The 14547-nt window shown below is 49.5% G+C and overlaps 9 protein-coding genes across 9 annotated transcripts; 6 read left to right on the top strand and 3 right to left on the bottom strand.

Annotated features, from left to right (window-relative positions):
* Window positions 1-774: 774 nt before the first annotated feature.
* Window positions 775-2115, bottom strand: C7M61_000812 (uncharacterized protein; the record flags this gene model as incomplete). The annotated part of the gene is made up of 2 exons (XM_024856240.1): window positions 775-1394; window positions 1575-2115. 2 exons carry the CDS (start codon window positions 2113-2115, stop codon window positions 775-777), a joined length of 1161 nt encoding a protein of 386 aa, XP_024715839.1.
* Window positions 2116-2494: 379 nt separating this feature from the next.
* On the top strand, window positions 2495-2947 carry MED10 (mediator complex subunit; the record flags this gene model as incomplete). The annotated part of the gene is made up of 1 exon (XM_024856239.1): window positions 2495-2947. One exon carries the CDS (start codon window positions 2495-2497, stop codon window positions 2945-2947), a length of 453 nt encoding a protein of 150 aa, XP_024715838.1.
* A 683-nt stretch (window positions 2948-3630) lies between these two features.
* Window positions 3631-4167, top strand: C7M61_000810 (uncharacterized protein; the record flags this gene model as incomplete). The annotated part of the gene is made up of 1 exon (XM_024856238.1): window positions 3631-4167. The coding sequence occupies one exon, from the start codon at window positions 3631-3633 to the stop codon at window positions 4165-4167; it is 537 nt and encodes a 178-aa protein (XP_024715837.1).
* A 136-nt stretch (window positions 4168-4303) lies between these two features.
* On the bottom strand, window positions 4304-5116 carry C7M61_000809 (uncharacterized protein; the record flags this gene model as incomplete). The annotated part of the gene is made up of 1 exon (XM_024856237.1): window positions 4304-5116. One exon carries the CDS (start codon window positions 5114-5116, stop codon window positions 4304-4306), a length of 813 nt encoding a protein of 270 aa, XP_024715836.1.
* Window positions 5117-6288: 1172 nt separating this feature from the next.
* On the top strand, window positions 6289-7332 carry C7M61_000808 (uncharacterized protein; the record flags this gene model as incomplete). The annotated part of the gene is made up of 1 exon (XM_024856236.1): window positions 6289-7332. One exon carries the CDS (start codon window positions 6289-6291, stop codon window positions 7330-7332), a length of 1044 nt encoding a protein of 347 aa, XP_024715835.1.
* A 361-nt stretch (window positions 7333-7693) lies between these two features.
* Window positions 7694-8287, top strand: HET1 (Het1p; the record flags this gene model as incomplete). The annotated part of the gene is made up of 1 exon (XM_024856235.1): window positions 7694-8287. One exon carries the CDS (start codon window positions 7694-7696, stop codon window positions 8285-8287), a length of 594 nt encoding a protein of 197 aa, XP_024715834.1.
* An 84-nt stretch (window positions 8288-8371) lies between these two features.
* C7M61_000806 (uncharacterized protein) lies at window positions 8372-8734 on the bottom strand (the record flags this gene model as incomplete). Its single annotated transcript, XM_024856234.1, has 1 exon — window positions 8372-8734. The coding sequence occupies one exon, from the start codon at window positions 8732-8734 to the stop codon at window positions 8372-8374; it is 363 nt and encodes a 120-aa protein (XP_024715833.1).
* An 899-nt stretch (window positions 8735-9633) lies between these two features.
* Window positions 9634-11124, top strand: C7M61_000805 (uncharacterized protein; the record flags this gene model as incomplete). The annotated part of the gene is made up of 1 exon (XM_024856233.1): window positions 9634-11124. One exon carries the CDS (start codon window positions 9634-9636, stop codon window positions 11122-11124), a length of 1491 nt encoding a protein of 496 aa, XP_024715832.1.
* A 1101-nt stretch (window positions 11125-12225) lies between these two features.
* On the top strand, window positions 12226-14544 carry PGA25 (Pga25p; the record flags this gene model as incomplete). The annotated part of the gene is made up of 1 exon (XM_024856232.1): window positions 12226-14544. One exon carries the CDS (start codon window positions 12226-12228, stop codon window positions 14542-14544), a length of 2319 nt encoding a protein of 772 aa, XP_024715831.1.
* Window positions 14545-14547: the final 3 nt, after the last annotated feature.

Genomic DNA, 14547 nt, shown 5'->3' with positions numbered 1-14547 from the left:
TGGGGTCTTGAATGCTTTACTTCAGTGTCCAGAGTCATCAAGTGGTAGCGGACGTGAAGAAAAAGTGTAAATTCGGGCTAGAGGACAGCTTATCGAATTAATTGACGTTGGAGGATCTGGCAGGTAGGAAAAAAGATCGATTCACAATGAAGCAAAGAGAGATAGCGAGTGACCTGCAGAAAAAGAAGATTCGAAACGGCAATGACAAGACTAAGACATGCACTCTTCTTGGGTGCAAATGAAAAAAATGTGACTTTTGTGCGCAACCTTCTGCACAGCGCCGCCAAGCTAGAACTTGGAGAAAGGTTGGAAATGTTGCTGCTATTTACCGAGATCTGCTATCGTAGCCAAGGCTGCCTTAAAGGCACTCAGGTGCAAGCCAAGCTTGTGAGCATTGTGTGGCTATTTTATGCAGAGGTGATATTGATATTATGTGAGGCACGAGTGTCCAGCCAGTGTGGATCAGGTGATACTGCCTTATGTTTTTTTGTGATTTGCTGAGGCTGTACGAAATACATAGGGCAGCCAATGCTTGTAATGAGATAGCGGCTAAACCCTGCCTCAGTATCGGCAGTTTCGGATCGCTGCAGGGTCAAAGCCACAGTCTCAGTGCATCGAGGGGGATGAGATACGCTTGAGAGCAGCAACGCCTATTGACGAGCCTTTTTTCCTGAAGCGTAGAACACCATAACGGCTCGTAAGTGCCGATCTGCCGAGGAGTCCACAAAACCAATTATCAACATTTTATTTGGTTTTGCAGCCCGTGCAGCAAGATCACTGGGTTTGGGGCCCTGAGGACGGTTGAGGGCCTTGGAGATCGGACGAAGGGTCCAGTTGAGGCTGGTGTTCGTCACCCTGATAGTTGTTCTGGGCGGCCCATTGCGGCAGAAAATTGAGCCCGCCCGGTCTATTGTATAGCGAGGCGAGCACCAGGCCAGAAGGGTTCCTGCGCTTGAGATTCTCAATGATCGACACTGTCAGTTCTGAAAGCGAGCTCGGCTCTGCGTAGCCGTGTGCAAGGTATTCGTCCAACTGGACACCCTGATTTACCGGATTGTTCTGCCACTCGCTCCATTGAGCGTACGACGGTGCTTGGCTGCTATTGGCGAATTGGCCCTGGCTTCCTTGTTCCTGGCTCCCAGATTCTGGGAACAGCGCCTGGGTCAATTCCTGTGTCAAGCGCTGGCCCAATTCCTGGCCTAGTCCACTCATCAAATCCTGGTCAGTCTGCGACTCGCCAGCGCCAGGAGCCAAGTTCGCACCCAGGTCCTGCCCCGCCTGTTTCGCAGCCATTCGAGGCATTATTTCAGGCACCATGATCTCGTTGCTCGCGAGCGGTTGGCTCAGAGACGCCAAGCCAACCGTGGTCAACAGACTTTCATCGTGACTGAACCCTTCGCTTGGTGCCGGTGTCGATGCCAGATCTGAAACCATCTTTCTCTCTTCCACCTTGTCTGCTTCGCGCCGCCTGCCGCGACTTCTGGTAGCCGTGGGCCCTGGGGCAGGAATGGCTGCCCGCAGCCGTGGGCCTGGTTTTCTGCCTCGAACTCCACCACCCCGTTTCCGTGGTCTACCTCTGCGTGCTGGCGGCGGAGGCGGTGGTTTATCTTCTTCACTATTTCTCTCTCGGTCGTCATCCAGAGGAACAGGCAGCCCGGTTTTCGACTTGAGCTCGTGCGCCGTGCGGAAATCGACTCTCTCGCCCATGGCTCTTTTTTTCCTCACTGCCTGAAGAACCTTGTATGTGTCTCGTAGAAGCTTGAGCCGCTGCGCGACGTTGGTGAGGTCGTGATACCAGTTTTTGTCGGCTTGTAGGGGATCTTCTGGATCAATGTAGCTTTCGTAGTTTCGAAGACGAGCCAATGACTCGGCAACAGGGCGTACAAGGAAAGGCTCGTTCTCGTCGTGCTTGGGTCGCCTGGCTTTCTCTTCTCGTTTTTTGAAAAGCCATGGTACTGGCGAAAGTGCCGGCGTCGGCGTTGACAGTCGTTCCTTGCGGTAGTTGAGTGTGATCATTTTCGACGGCAGATTCTGCGCCGACAGGTCTGACCCTCTGTTGAGCTGGGCCTCATGCCATTTGTCCGGGTTGTACCGTAACGTGACTAGGCGGGACATTTCTTTTTGTGTAGTCGATAAGGGGAGTGAGCAGACGTCTTGAGGAAGTGCTCTGTCAGTGGTTAGAAATTATGCAAAGTGTGCTTTGTGAAGAGTCCAGCGTAGTCTAGTTGAGATCTGCTTTTTGCAGTATCCTTACCAAAAATGTTCTCACGTGAAGGTCACCCGCCGTTTCAAACTACAAGGCACCAAAAGTCGGCATCAAAGGTGGCAGAGAGGAAAACATTGGCTACATGCTTATACTAATGAAGAGTTTCAAAAACATCACCTTGAGTGATCTCACTGGCGGAATTTGCACCTTTTTGACAACGGTCGTGCTGCATAGTGCCCGAAGCGGTAGAAGTATCACTGAGTGCGAAGAATTACTGGGAGGCAGACTATGACCACCTCTGAACTCACCCAATCAGACGAGAACGAGCCTCTTCAGTCCACTGCTGCTCAGCTTCTGGCACTTATAGAATCGACTATAGAGCTTGGTGTCCTCGTGCACGACAACCAAGGCACGCACCAGTCGCATGCTGCCTTGACCCACAGAACGAACCAAATCATAAGTCAGCTCTCCGGCCTAACTCATAGCCCGTTTACTCAGCAGTTTCCTGTTCCCGTGGATGTAATAAGCTACATTGAAGATGGGCGTAATCCGGACATCTATACCAGAGAGTTCGTCGAAGTGACTGCAAAGAGTAACGCCAGACTCAAGGGCAAAATGCTTGGATTCGAGAAGCTCTGCGATGTTTTGGGTAGTAAGCTAGTTGAAGAATTTCCACATTTAGAGGAGGCTGTCAAGAACGTTAAAGAGCGTACATCGCTAAATCACGAGAATCTGAGCTGAGCGTTGAACGTATTGCTAGGCAACACATTAAATAATATGCCAATGCGCCAAAGTGGTCTCATTTTCGGTTACGCATCCTGCTCGTATCTTATTTGGCGCTTACAGCTAGCGTTTTCGAAGAATTCGGGCTACCTTACCCCGGGTGGCTGGCAGTGCGACCCAATAATGGGTGAGCCTATGGCACCATAACCCGCCACTGCCGAGCCAATTACCCGTCAGTGAAAAAACTGTTGTGATTTTAATTCATCAAGACGCTCAACTTTATCAAAACTTGCTTTTTGTTCTCTCATTTGCTCGTTGGTGACATCTTCGATTCATGGCGATCCCACCGTCGGGGTGCGCTTCTCTCAAGGCCTGTAAGCGAGGGCCTGTACCGCGCCGCACCGCACAAGAACCAGCACTTTTGACAAGAAGGCGACTAAGCCAGCATCTGGATCAATGAGAGTGGCTCAAACAAGGCGGTAGAGAACCAGCCTTGCCCTCTTTAGGCTTTGTCTAATCTGTTTTCACTCATGTTCAATGCACCCTGGTTTAGTCAATGCACCTGCGTGCCATTAAATCTCGGATGCTGCACCCTTCCCCAATCGGACTTGTCCCGCCAATAGTGCCCCCAGTATAAAACCAGCGCTGTTTCAGGTTTCAACTGCAACCCACTTTATACTTTCGTTAAGCCTCCGCCTTCAATGCTCAGAACCACGCTCCTTTCAAGTCTCCCACTTCTTGCATTGCTAGGCTCGGTGAAGGCTGACGAGACAGTCTTCAGAACCACAACCTACGATGTCGTCGCCAGAATCCCCGTGACTGAATACGTCTGGACCAACGACGTTGGATCGCTCACTTCTACTCAAATCACAGGTACTGCTACTTACGTGCCTGCTGATGAGACTGAGTCGGCCACCATCACCAGCTCCACCACACCTCCAGCCATTCTGGCGACCGTCCTGGACTTCTCGTCATACCCATCTGACGACTACTCCTCGATCTACGAGTCGGCCGTGCTGGACCCAAGTGCAGTGGCTGCTGCTCCAAGCGAGTCGGAGCCATTGCTGTCTGCCGCTGCTGTCACCAGCGCTCCTTCGTCTTCCGCTTCACCAATTCCTTCTGGTGACTACTTTTCGACCGGTTCATCTTCCACCATCACCACTTTAGAGGACGGCTCCTCGGCCGTTATTGAGTACGTTGTCTTGTACACTAATGTGTGCTCCGCCTCGGACTATTAGATGAACCACCTTAACGCTCCTTAACACTACTGTACTATTAATTTTTTTTACTTCGATGCTTGTATGAAAAAAATATGATGCTCAACTACAATGTAGAAAATCAATCGTTCATTACAACATTTCTGAGGCTAGTAAACTACCATCTGCCGCCTTGGTTACCACCACCGTAGCCGCCCTGGTTTCCACCACCGTAGCCGCCCTGGTTTCCACCACCGTAGCCACCTTGGTTTCCACCATAGTTGCCCTGGCCACCGCCATAGCCACCCTGGTTTCCGCCCTGGCTGTTGTAGCCCCAAGAGCCGCCGTTATCGTTGTTGTTGTTGTATCTTCCACCGCCAGAATGGTGGTTACCGCCTTGGTTACCAGAACCACCAAAGAAGCCACCGCCCTGGTTGTTTCCACCATTGTAGCCGCCATGGTTGTTCTTGCGGTCGTCACCACCGAGAGCACCCATCACACTGCCGAGAAGACCGCCAGAGTTATCGTTATGGTGGGAGCCAGAGCCCTGGTTGCCGTTTCCGTAGTTGTCATATCTACCGCCGTTTCCACCTTGGTGGTTCTGGTTGTTGTTGCCGCCACCACCAAGCATGCCCATAAGGCCACCGAGGCCGCCTCCACTGCCCTGGTTCTGGTTCTGGTTGTGGTTGTTGTTACCTCCGCCGCCGAGCAAACCACCGAGGCCACCTCCACCAGAATTGTGCTGCTGATTGTTTCCACCGCCGGAGAGCATCAGTCCAAGTTTGTTGCCAATCATGTTCTCAATGCCACCGCCGCTGGAATGGCCACCCATAGCACCGCCAATGGCAGAGGTAAGAAGAGAACGGTCACCGCCTTCTCCACCTTGGTTTTGGCCGCCTTGGCCACCAGGACCACCCTGGTTGTTGCTCTGATAATTGTTGTCAGATCTTTGGCCCTGCTGGCCGGAGTTGTAGAAGTCGTTGGCTGACATTGCTGAAAAAGAAGTAGGGGCAGCGAATAATTATCTTTCTTCGTTCAGGTACGGCTGCGCAGAAGATTCAGCGTGCGCAAAGCCCCCGCGGTCATGTGAAGACATCAAACTTGTGTCACCACGCAGAGGCGGAGCAAACGGTGTCATACTTCCGTTTTATCATGTTTATGATTGCTTTATAGATTTTACACCAAGTGCTTTGATTTTGGTGACTTGGAAACGTGGCTGCGTATCAATGCAATTATCAATGCTGTCAGTGCGGGTGCACAATGGCTGCGAAACGTTGGGGCCAAGATAATTAATGGAAGCTTCGATTAGCCGGCCCACATACCGCCGTACCACGGTCTAAAGGGGAGGATAAAACAGAAGATTGATTTACTACCATCTTGAGTTTGTAAAATCAGTTGTTGATTATTCGATTTGTGCGGTGCAAGGGTGAATATGGTGGGTGAGGCATGGAAGCGGAGAGACTAGACCCGAGCAATCGTGCTCGGTGATCAGCGGCCAGGCTTTCTATCGAGCATGAGAGATTACGGTGCGAGTGATACTCCAACGAGAGATTCAACGGGAGGATACCATATAGGGGGCAGATTCTTCTTGATATCTTTTGATTCTTGAAGAACCATGGAGGGATCTAAGATGAAAAGAGGAATCATTTATTGTAAAAAATTGGAGGAATGATTGTAGTTCATGAGAGAATGCTACTGGATCTGCTCGCAAATCTTCAAGGAGAGTTCCACCATCAAAAGTTCCATTCATACCGTGGCATTAAAACCCAGTTCTTACCCTTGCATTGATCTCAAATATTAAGCATCCGTTTCTGCCTGCCAAAATTTTGATCACCACCTGGCCGTAGCGGGAAAACATCGAGACCCAAACATCTCAGAGTAGTATCTGGCCTGACTTCGAAGAAAATCGCCACCTAAATAAATCCAGAATCGTTTCCCGATTTTGGTTATTCACTTTTTGCAACCAATCCTGCGCACCGCTTTTTCAGTCCCTTAATCACCATCAAACAGTGGGTGCGAACGATTTCCTCTTTGAGCACTTGTGTAAACACAGAGACAAGAAGGCATCAACAGTACTAACAAACCTCACATCGAACCTCGTACTCAACGTTCTTGTTTTGGTCTGCTCAAATCACATTCCTTATTACCCGTATATGCCAATTCATGAATTGTGAATCCACTTCCACGTTCGATACCTCGAACATCCTCGATGATGATGATCTCCAAATAAATGATTTCAATGAAATCCCACTACATGCCTCGCCAGTGAAAAGGCCGTCCAAAGCTCCATATGACACTTCGCCGTCAAAGTCACCTGCTTTCCTCAATATGAATAGCTTCCCAGATCTCCGAACGCTGCCTAATGAGCTCTTTCAGGTCACACACCACCTCCGATCAAGAGAATTGCTCGATAAGCCACTCAAGAACGACAAAATTGAAAAGCTCCTCAGCGAGCTAGAAGAGAACAACAGCGACTTTGAACTTGATGATCAACTACGTACAAGAGTGTTTCGTGGTCGCTTGAGGAAGCAGCCTTCAGACTCATTAGACATGAAGTTGGACTCCTTTCTAGACGACAGCTCCACAAACGGGTTTTCTCAACAACGAGTGGCAAAACGATTTAATGATGAAAACAAAGAAAATAGCCTACGTCCCAGCAAGAAGCCCAGGCTCTCTGACAGACCGAGAAGGAGCATGTCCTCCATTCCTTCTCTACAGCCATTGTCCAATATCACTGATACAAATTCAAGAAGTCCTAATCGTTCCCCTCAGCGTATATGCGTGCCTAGGAGGCGAAGACCTCTGAGGCCCTGTCTCAAAGAGCTGCTGCTGCGGCTGCCAATACAAATATTTATGGTTGAGTCACTGACAGGACTAGTCAACGACGCTACTCAGTTTGGCACAGAGCTCAATGCCTCCAATTGTGAGGGTTTCCTCATGCCAGATAACGTTAATGAGATTGTTCAGATCCCCACGAACGAAGTGGGTCCGCTGGCAAAGAAGAAGCTAGCTATCATCAAGGCTCATCATAGCAAACGATTTTGCGAGAACAGACCTGAAGAAAGCAAACAAGAAGAGAATTCATCAGGCTTTTACCTGAAACGAGAGTTTGAAGAATACAAGGCTCCAAAAGCGCAGAGGCAACTGCAGGTGCAAGTACACAGAGACAGCAAAGCTGTGCGTTGGGCAGACGAATTAGAGTGGTAAAGATGCCCCTGATTAGTTGTTGCCTTCAGCTTCATAGAATTACGCGATACGACAGACCCAGAATCAACGATCACCTCCTTTACACGTGTAGATCCACACCAATAGACGACGTGCTTACACCTCTGGCTAGATTTAATTTAGTGCAAATTTTAGATGAAAATTAGCTCTATGTCCCTGGAAATCCTCAAGTAGTTTAAATAATGATGTCTTTTTAAAAATTTCGGAAGTTTGTTTTGTTTTGTCGGCGTATTTTCATGGTGCCTCAGCCCCACTATGAGGCGTCTGGACAAACTTTGCGCGACCTTATCGAAGTTTCGTATATACTTGACATCAATCACCACCACATTCATAAACTACCATAATGTCTACTTTCTTTGATGAGATGAAGCGTTCCTTTGCTGACGTGCCAGTCACTGACAACAAAGTGGACACCGCTGCTTTCTTGCAGGCTGCCGAATCCTTGGTCAAGCTCTTCGACTTGTTAGGATCCTCCGCGTTCACTGTTGTCAAGAACGACATGAACGGTAACATTGAAAAGATCAAGGCCAAGCTTTTGCTGGATCCAGCTGGAGCTTCTACTTTGCAAGACTTGGTCTTGTCCGAGGCCCCAACCAAGAGCAAGAAGGCCACACAGGGTCTCTTGTGGTTGTCCAGAGGTTTGCAATTTACTGCTCAGGCAATGAGAGAGACCGTCGACAACCCTAGCAAAGAGTTGACTGTTACTTTCACCGATGCTTACACCAAGACGTTATCCCAGTACCACGGTATGTTGGTCAAGCCAGTGTTCAAGTTGGCTATGAAGGCTTGTCCTTACAGAAAGGACTTCTTTGAGAAGTTGGGCGCCAACCAGGAGAAGGTCAACGAGCAGTTGACTGAGTGGTTGAAGGCCTTGGAGAACATTGTGAAGATCATCATGGACTTCTTTGCCTCTGGTAACTACGGCAAGGGCTTATAATGGAATTAGACTAATATTCGACAGCGTGTAAGACATTCATATTCTATCCGTGTATTGAAATAGGGCTTACTTCCATGCATGTACTTATTGCTGACCAATACGCTTGGTCTCTTGCATCAACTCGTAGAGCTGAGAGACTTGCTCCGGCGACATCTTGTCTAGGTCCTGTTGGGTCATCTTTCCCTCCTGCCAGGTACCACCGTCGATGCTTCTCAAGTAATCTTGCCACTGGGTCAAGAATCCAACGATATGAAGGGCATTGTCTGTATTCTTGTGGGCTTTAAATTCTGCTTTCACGTACTCATCGCCCAAGAATCGAAGTTCCGATGGCAACTTTGATCTGTGAGCTCTAAGAATCGAGCGATAAAGCTTCAAAGGCGGCAAGAGCGGAGGTGTTTTCCTCTCGGGACGACGTGGCCTGATCAGGCGTATTAAGCTTGGTCTCATTTCAATTTGATTCCCCCAAAGTCGTCTGTGAACAAAATGAGCAGCCGCTGTGTTGTCACGTGTGGATCCACCTAAGGAATTTGAATGTCCTTTGGATCAATGGGAATGTGGCCACGTCAATAGAAGAAAAATTTTAAGGGTCAAGAAAAGTTGGCCTAACGTTCTATTATGGTCTCAATAGCTAATTGTGTTTCGGAGACATCGAAGTCAGAGCCGATCTCAGCTTTCGCAGCCAAGGCCTTCAACAACATAATTGTTTGTTTGACACCCTTCTAAGTCGTTGCAATACACAACAAGGACAGCCAACACAATAGGCTTTGCAATAGCCTCTTTACATGATCTGGCCTCCATCAGCTGGGCTTTTACTCGGCTACAAGCTAACACTACTGATTAGGGGAGTGGCTGCATGGGCGACTTGCGTGTTTGGGTATTTTCTAAATTTACAGCAGTGTAGCCAGATCCCATTTCAGGAATGAAAATTCCCGGTTTTACCATTCCCCTTCATCGATCAGTTTCCCCTTATGGTATATGAATCTATGATCGAAAGAGGTAATTTTATTTTATGCTTCGAAGACGCACCTGCACATTGGCAGACAGAAGAACATACTTTTTATGGCAGTGGACTAAAACGCACTTATCCCAATCCAGTAATTCTCAACCTCGTGCATCTAGATGGCTGCAAATGGTAGGGTCCCTTAAAAGGTTCCCCAGTCCCACCATTTTGCAAGCCTTAACAGCCTCGTCTTTTTGAAGCTTGTACTTTTTTTTTCTTCCGTCGGAGACATACTTTCGTTTTCTATTTCTTCGAACCCGAGAACATCCTTCAATTCAAAACTCACGTTTGATCAGCTGTTCCTTCGCTTGAGTTATTTACAATGAGGTTCGCTTCAGTTTTTACCATGGCGACCGCCTTCACGGCCTCGCTCGTGTCAGCTGCCCCAGCCACTGGCTCTGCCGTCAACATCATGAAGAGAAGTGAAAGTGGTGCTGAGATCATTGACTTCGAATACGTTGCCAAAGCTATGCGTGAACTTAATGAGAGAAGTGCTTCTGGCAATGTCAATGCCGCCCAGAAGCGTGACGATGAGGACTTTGTGGACCAGTTGTTGACTCAACTCCACAACTCCAACTTGCTCGAGGAGTTTGTTGACCAGTTTGCCAACTCTCCTCGTTTGAAGCGTTCTGTCCAAGAGGGTGTTGCCCAGGCCATCCAGGACGGTAACGTCGACGACATTGTTGTCTTCAAGGCCTTGAAGAACAGTGGTAAGATGCAGCAGTTCTTCGAATCCGTTCTCAACGACCAAGACTTGAACGTCGCTCTTTCCTCCGATGCTAAGAACATCGTGGAGGAGGTTGAGAGAGACGGTGTTGAGGCTCAAAAGAGAGCTTTAGAGAGAGCCCACCCATTCATCAAGAGATTGTATGCGGAGCTCCCCAACGCCAGAGAGAAGAGAGACTTCCACCCTGACATCTTGGACGCTTACGGAATGGAGAAGAGAGACCTTGTCGATGCTATTGGATCCATTGTCAGCCTGATCTTTGACTCTGGTATCATCCAGAACATTATTCGCTCTATCTTTGGTAACACCAACTTGATCCAAGGTGCCTTGAACTTGCTTACCGGTGTCATTCGTGCTATTCCATGGGGTAACTTGTGGAACGCTTTCAAGGAGAGTGGCATTATCCTGAGAATCTTCCGTTGGGGTTTCAACTTCGTTGTCGGTTTGTTCAGTTCTGGCACCGTTGGTAAAATCTTCAACACTCTATTTGGAGATGGAGCCTCTGACACTTCTTTCCTTAGTCGCTTGTTGACTGTCTTGGTTGACGTTGGTGGTGAGCTTTTCCAGAGTATTGTCAACAACGCTGGCCTCTTTGGTGAGCTTGCTAAGACTATCTTCAGCGGTCTCTTCGGTGGATCTGGCTCTGGTTCTGACGGCAACTTCTTGGAGAACCTCCTCGGTGGTTTGGGCTCTGGTTCTGGTTCTTCTGGATCTGGCTCTGGTAACGATGTTTCCTCTGGCTCTGGTTCAGGTTCTGGTTCCAGCTCCGGTGGTTTCTTCGACACTATCTTCAACGATATCTTTGGCGGTGACTCGAGCAGCTCCGGCGGTTCTGGCTCTTCTGGAAGCTCCGGCTCCTCTGGTTCCTCTGGTTCTGGCCTTTGGGGCTCTGGTTCCTCTGGCTCCTCTGGCTCCTCCGGCTCCGGCTCCGGATCTAGTGTCTTCAGTGGAGACGCCAAGGCTTGTTGCTGTGACGCCAAGTTGATCAAGACCAGAGCTCTCAAGAGAGCTTTGCACAGAAAGATCAAGCGTTCTGTGAAGAGAGCGATTGCCAGCAACCCAGAGAACAGCCACGACATGTTCTTGAACTACGCCTACGCTAAGGTTTAAAGAACCACAGAGCACAAGACAGACTTGCAGCATATGGTTCTGACCGCATATTTCCCATGATTCCCACAAAAGAAGATCCGTCTTCCTAATTTTCTTGTTCTTTTTAGGTAATTATTTTCAATAGTTCTATTTGGGGTTAAGCTTGATGCTATGATTCCCACCAATAAAATTGGTAACAAAAACTTATTTTAGTAGTGCTTTCAATCAACACATCCGGAGATTCGGATTTAAAAACAAGTCTCCTGCCAAAAACAGTTACGAAGAAAGCCAGGTCTGGAACAAAGCAGACAGAGAATATTCAATTGCGCTTCGATCATATATGTTATCCATTATTGGTAATATGTGATGCTCAGGGTCCGCATAATATTCTGTGGTCTGTTCCCAAAGGTGTATTACCCAAAGAGGAAGTGGCGTTTCGGCTTGAATTTCAAGCCGTAACCTTAAAATAGCATACCTACGTGAACTAACGCTGATTCTACACAAATGGCATGAGAAGCAGATGCAATGTAGAGTATTTGCAAGAGAGAATTGAGTGGATCATAGGGGCTTTAGTAGTTTTACGACAGATCTGGCGTTTGTGGGCCTTGTGGTTGTCAAAACTTTTGACAGCCCGTCAAATCAGAATGGCTATAGTGAGCTCTAGACCGTTCTTCCCGTCGCATTGTATCCTGAACCAAAATTAATGTTTTGCAACTTCCAGAACTGACCATTTGAATGGCTTCCATATTTGTAGAATACCAATTTGAAGGAATTGCTTGATGTAGTCAAGCATGCACAATGAGCCCCAGACTAACGAGCGTGCTTAGTTGTCTGCAGGCTGCATCAAAGAAAATGTTCCTTCTTGGGTATATTGTCTGCGAAGAATCTTTACCTAATGCGGTAAGACAGGAACGAGCTCCAACTATTCTAAAGTGGCAGAAAATGTATGAGGGCTTTATAAATCCTTGAGCCCCAAAGCCCTTGCGTATTTCACAATTTTTGTTTCTCTTTTGTTCACCAAGCCCAGCCTTCGGATTTTGACACCCTTCTTTTTATTTTAATTTAATTCAGTTCGCTCCAAGGGTCTACCGAAACATCCTTCCACTCGTTAATGGATAAGACATGAGGTTGTCCACTCAAACATTGACTTTAGTTCTTTGCGCCTCTGCCTTTGCTCAGGTGCAAAGCGAGAAGGACAGAGCAAACATCAAAAGAAATGCCGTTGAAAAGGACTCCTTCCAACAGGCTGAGGAACTCGCCAAGAGAGGTCTCTTTGACTGGCTCACTGGTGGTGGTTCTGGTTCTTCTGGTTCTGGTTCCGACAGTGGTTCCGGTTCTGAATCTTCCAGCGCTGCTGCTCCTGCTGAGCCTGCTGCTTCTTCTGAAGCTGCTTCCTCCCAGCCTATCGCTGCTGCTGCGGTATCCTCCAGCTCTTCTCCTGCTGCTGCTGCTGCCCCATCTTCTAGTGCTGTCAGCTCGGCTCAAACATCTGCCCCAGTTTCCCAGAACACTCCAGAGGAACTGACTTCGCTGAGCTCTGCCTCATCTTCGTCTGCTTCCTCCTCCTCCAAAAAGGGATTGTTAGATGGTTTGTTCGGCAATGGCGACAGCACCTCATCTGATGACTCGGGTGCCTCCGTCACCTCCTCCGGTTCTGCTTCTGGCTCGGGCCGTGCCCTTGCTTCTGCCGCTGCCGAGGAAGACGACGAGGACTGTGAGACCATTGAGACTGAACTTCCTACCACCGATGCTGACCCAGTTACACCTAACCCAGGCAACAGCAACTCCAACTCGCGTACTGTGGCTGCCTCCTCCACCTCCGTTGACTCGAGCGAGTCGGACTCTTCTGCTTCTGGCTCTGGCTCTGCTAGTGCCTCTAGCTCCTCGAGCACCGGTGGCTGGTTGGACAACATTTTCGGCACCACCACTGCCAGCTCTGCTTCCGAGACCGACTCTGCTTCTGAGAGCAACTCGGCCTCTGGCTCTGCCAACTCGGCCTCTGGCTCTGCCAACCCAGAATCTGACGATGCTGCTGCAATTGCTTCACGAATCACCGAGGATGACTGTGCCTCTGACGAGCCTCTCATTCCTGACGAATCCGAAACCGATGCCCCTACCACTACCACTAACGGCGGCTCTGTTACCACTTCGGGATCCAACAGCGTTTCCTCTAGTGCCAGCAGCGGCAGCTTGATTGTCACCACCGAGTCCGACGGCACCACCACCACCTGGGTGGACGGTGATGAGGAGGACTGTGAGAGCGACATCGACCCTATCCCAGGCTTGTCCACTCCAACCCCAGAAACCACTTCAACCAGATCCACTGGAAGCTCTTCTCTGTCGGCTGGTACCCCTGTCCACACATCTCTCACTGTCATTACTGAGGGTGGTAGCACCACTACCTCTTGGACCACCTTGCCTGGCTCCACCACCAGATCTTCTACTTCCTACGAGGTTGTGACTTCGAGCGACATTCTCGGCATCAAGACAACCATCACCCAGGCTGGCCAGTACACCACCACCTCCGGTGCTGCTGTCTGGATCTGTGACGATGAGGAAGAGTGGACTGACACTAAGGTGGTGAACGGTGACTCTGGTTCTGGCGGAAAGCCTGCCACCACTACTACCAAGTGGTGGTCCACTCCAAGCTCTGGTTCCGGTGGCTCCGGCTCTGGTTCCGGTTCTGGTTCTGGCTCTGGTTCTTGTGCCAACGTGAACTGTGACAACGTTGACTGTGGTGATGACGACTACGACTTCTGGGACAGTGAGGATGAGGCTGACGAGCAGGAGGCCAAGACCGAGGTTCACACCTACACCACCAGACGTCCTTACACCACCACCAGCGCTGGCCAGGTTGTCACTGGAACCACCGACGAGACTGTCGTTTCCACATACAAGACCACCGAGGTGAATGTTGGCACCAAGACCCACGTCAGTGTCACCACCGAGGAGTGCGAGGACCAGGATGAGGACTTCTGGAGAAAGATGGAGGGTGACTCCAACTCGGCTTCGTCTGCTTCCTCGTCTGCCCGCTCCAGCTCCAGATCGAGCTCCAACGCCAACACTTCCACCAACTCGGCTTCTTCCAGTGCATCTTCTGTCGCTAGCTCCAACTCCTCCAGTGCTTCCTCTAGCGCTGCCTCCAGCTCTGCTGCTTCCAGCTCCGTGGCTTCTAGCTCTTCTGCTGCTTCCTCGAGTGCTCCAGCTGACTCCAGTGCCCCAGCTTCTTCTGCTGCTGGCTCTGCTGGTGCTGCCGGTGCCGCTGCTGCCGAGACTCCATCCCAGTCTGGTTCTGAATCCTCATCTTCTCCATCTTCAACTGGAGGTTTCTTGTCGAACTTGTTTGACAAGAGACAGCAGATTGAGGCTCGCTCTGGAAGTGAGAAGTTGCTTCCTGGCGCTGCAGGCTTGATGCTTGCCGTGCTTGCGGTTGCATTGTAATGA

This window comes from Candidozyma pseudohaemuli (genome assembly GCF_003013735.1).
Source record: "Candidozyma pseudohaemuli strain B12108 chromosome Unknown scaffold00001, whole genome shotgun sequence".
In the NCBI taxonomy this organism is placed as follows: Eukaryota; Fungi; Ascomycota; class Pichiomycetes; order Serinales; family Metschnikowiaceae; genus Candidozyma; species Candidozyma pseudohaemuli.
This window is presented reverse-complemented; position numbering and strand designations above follow the sequence as displayed.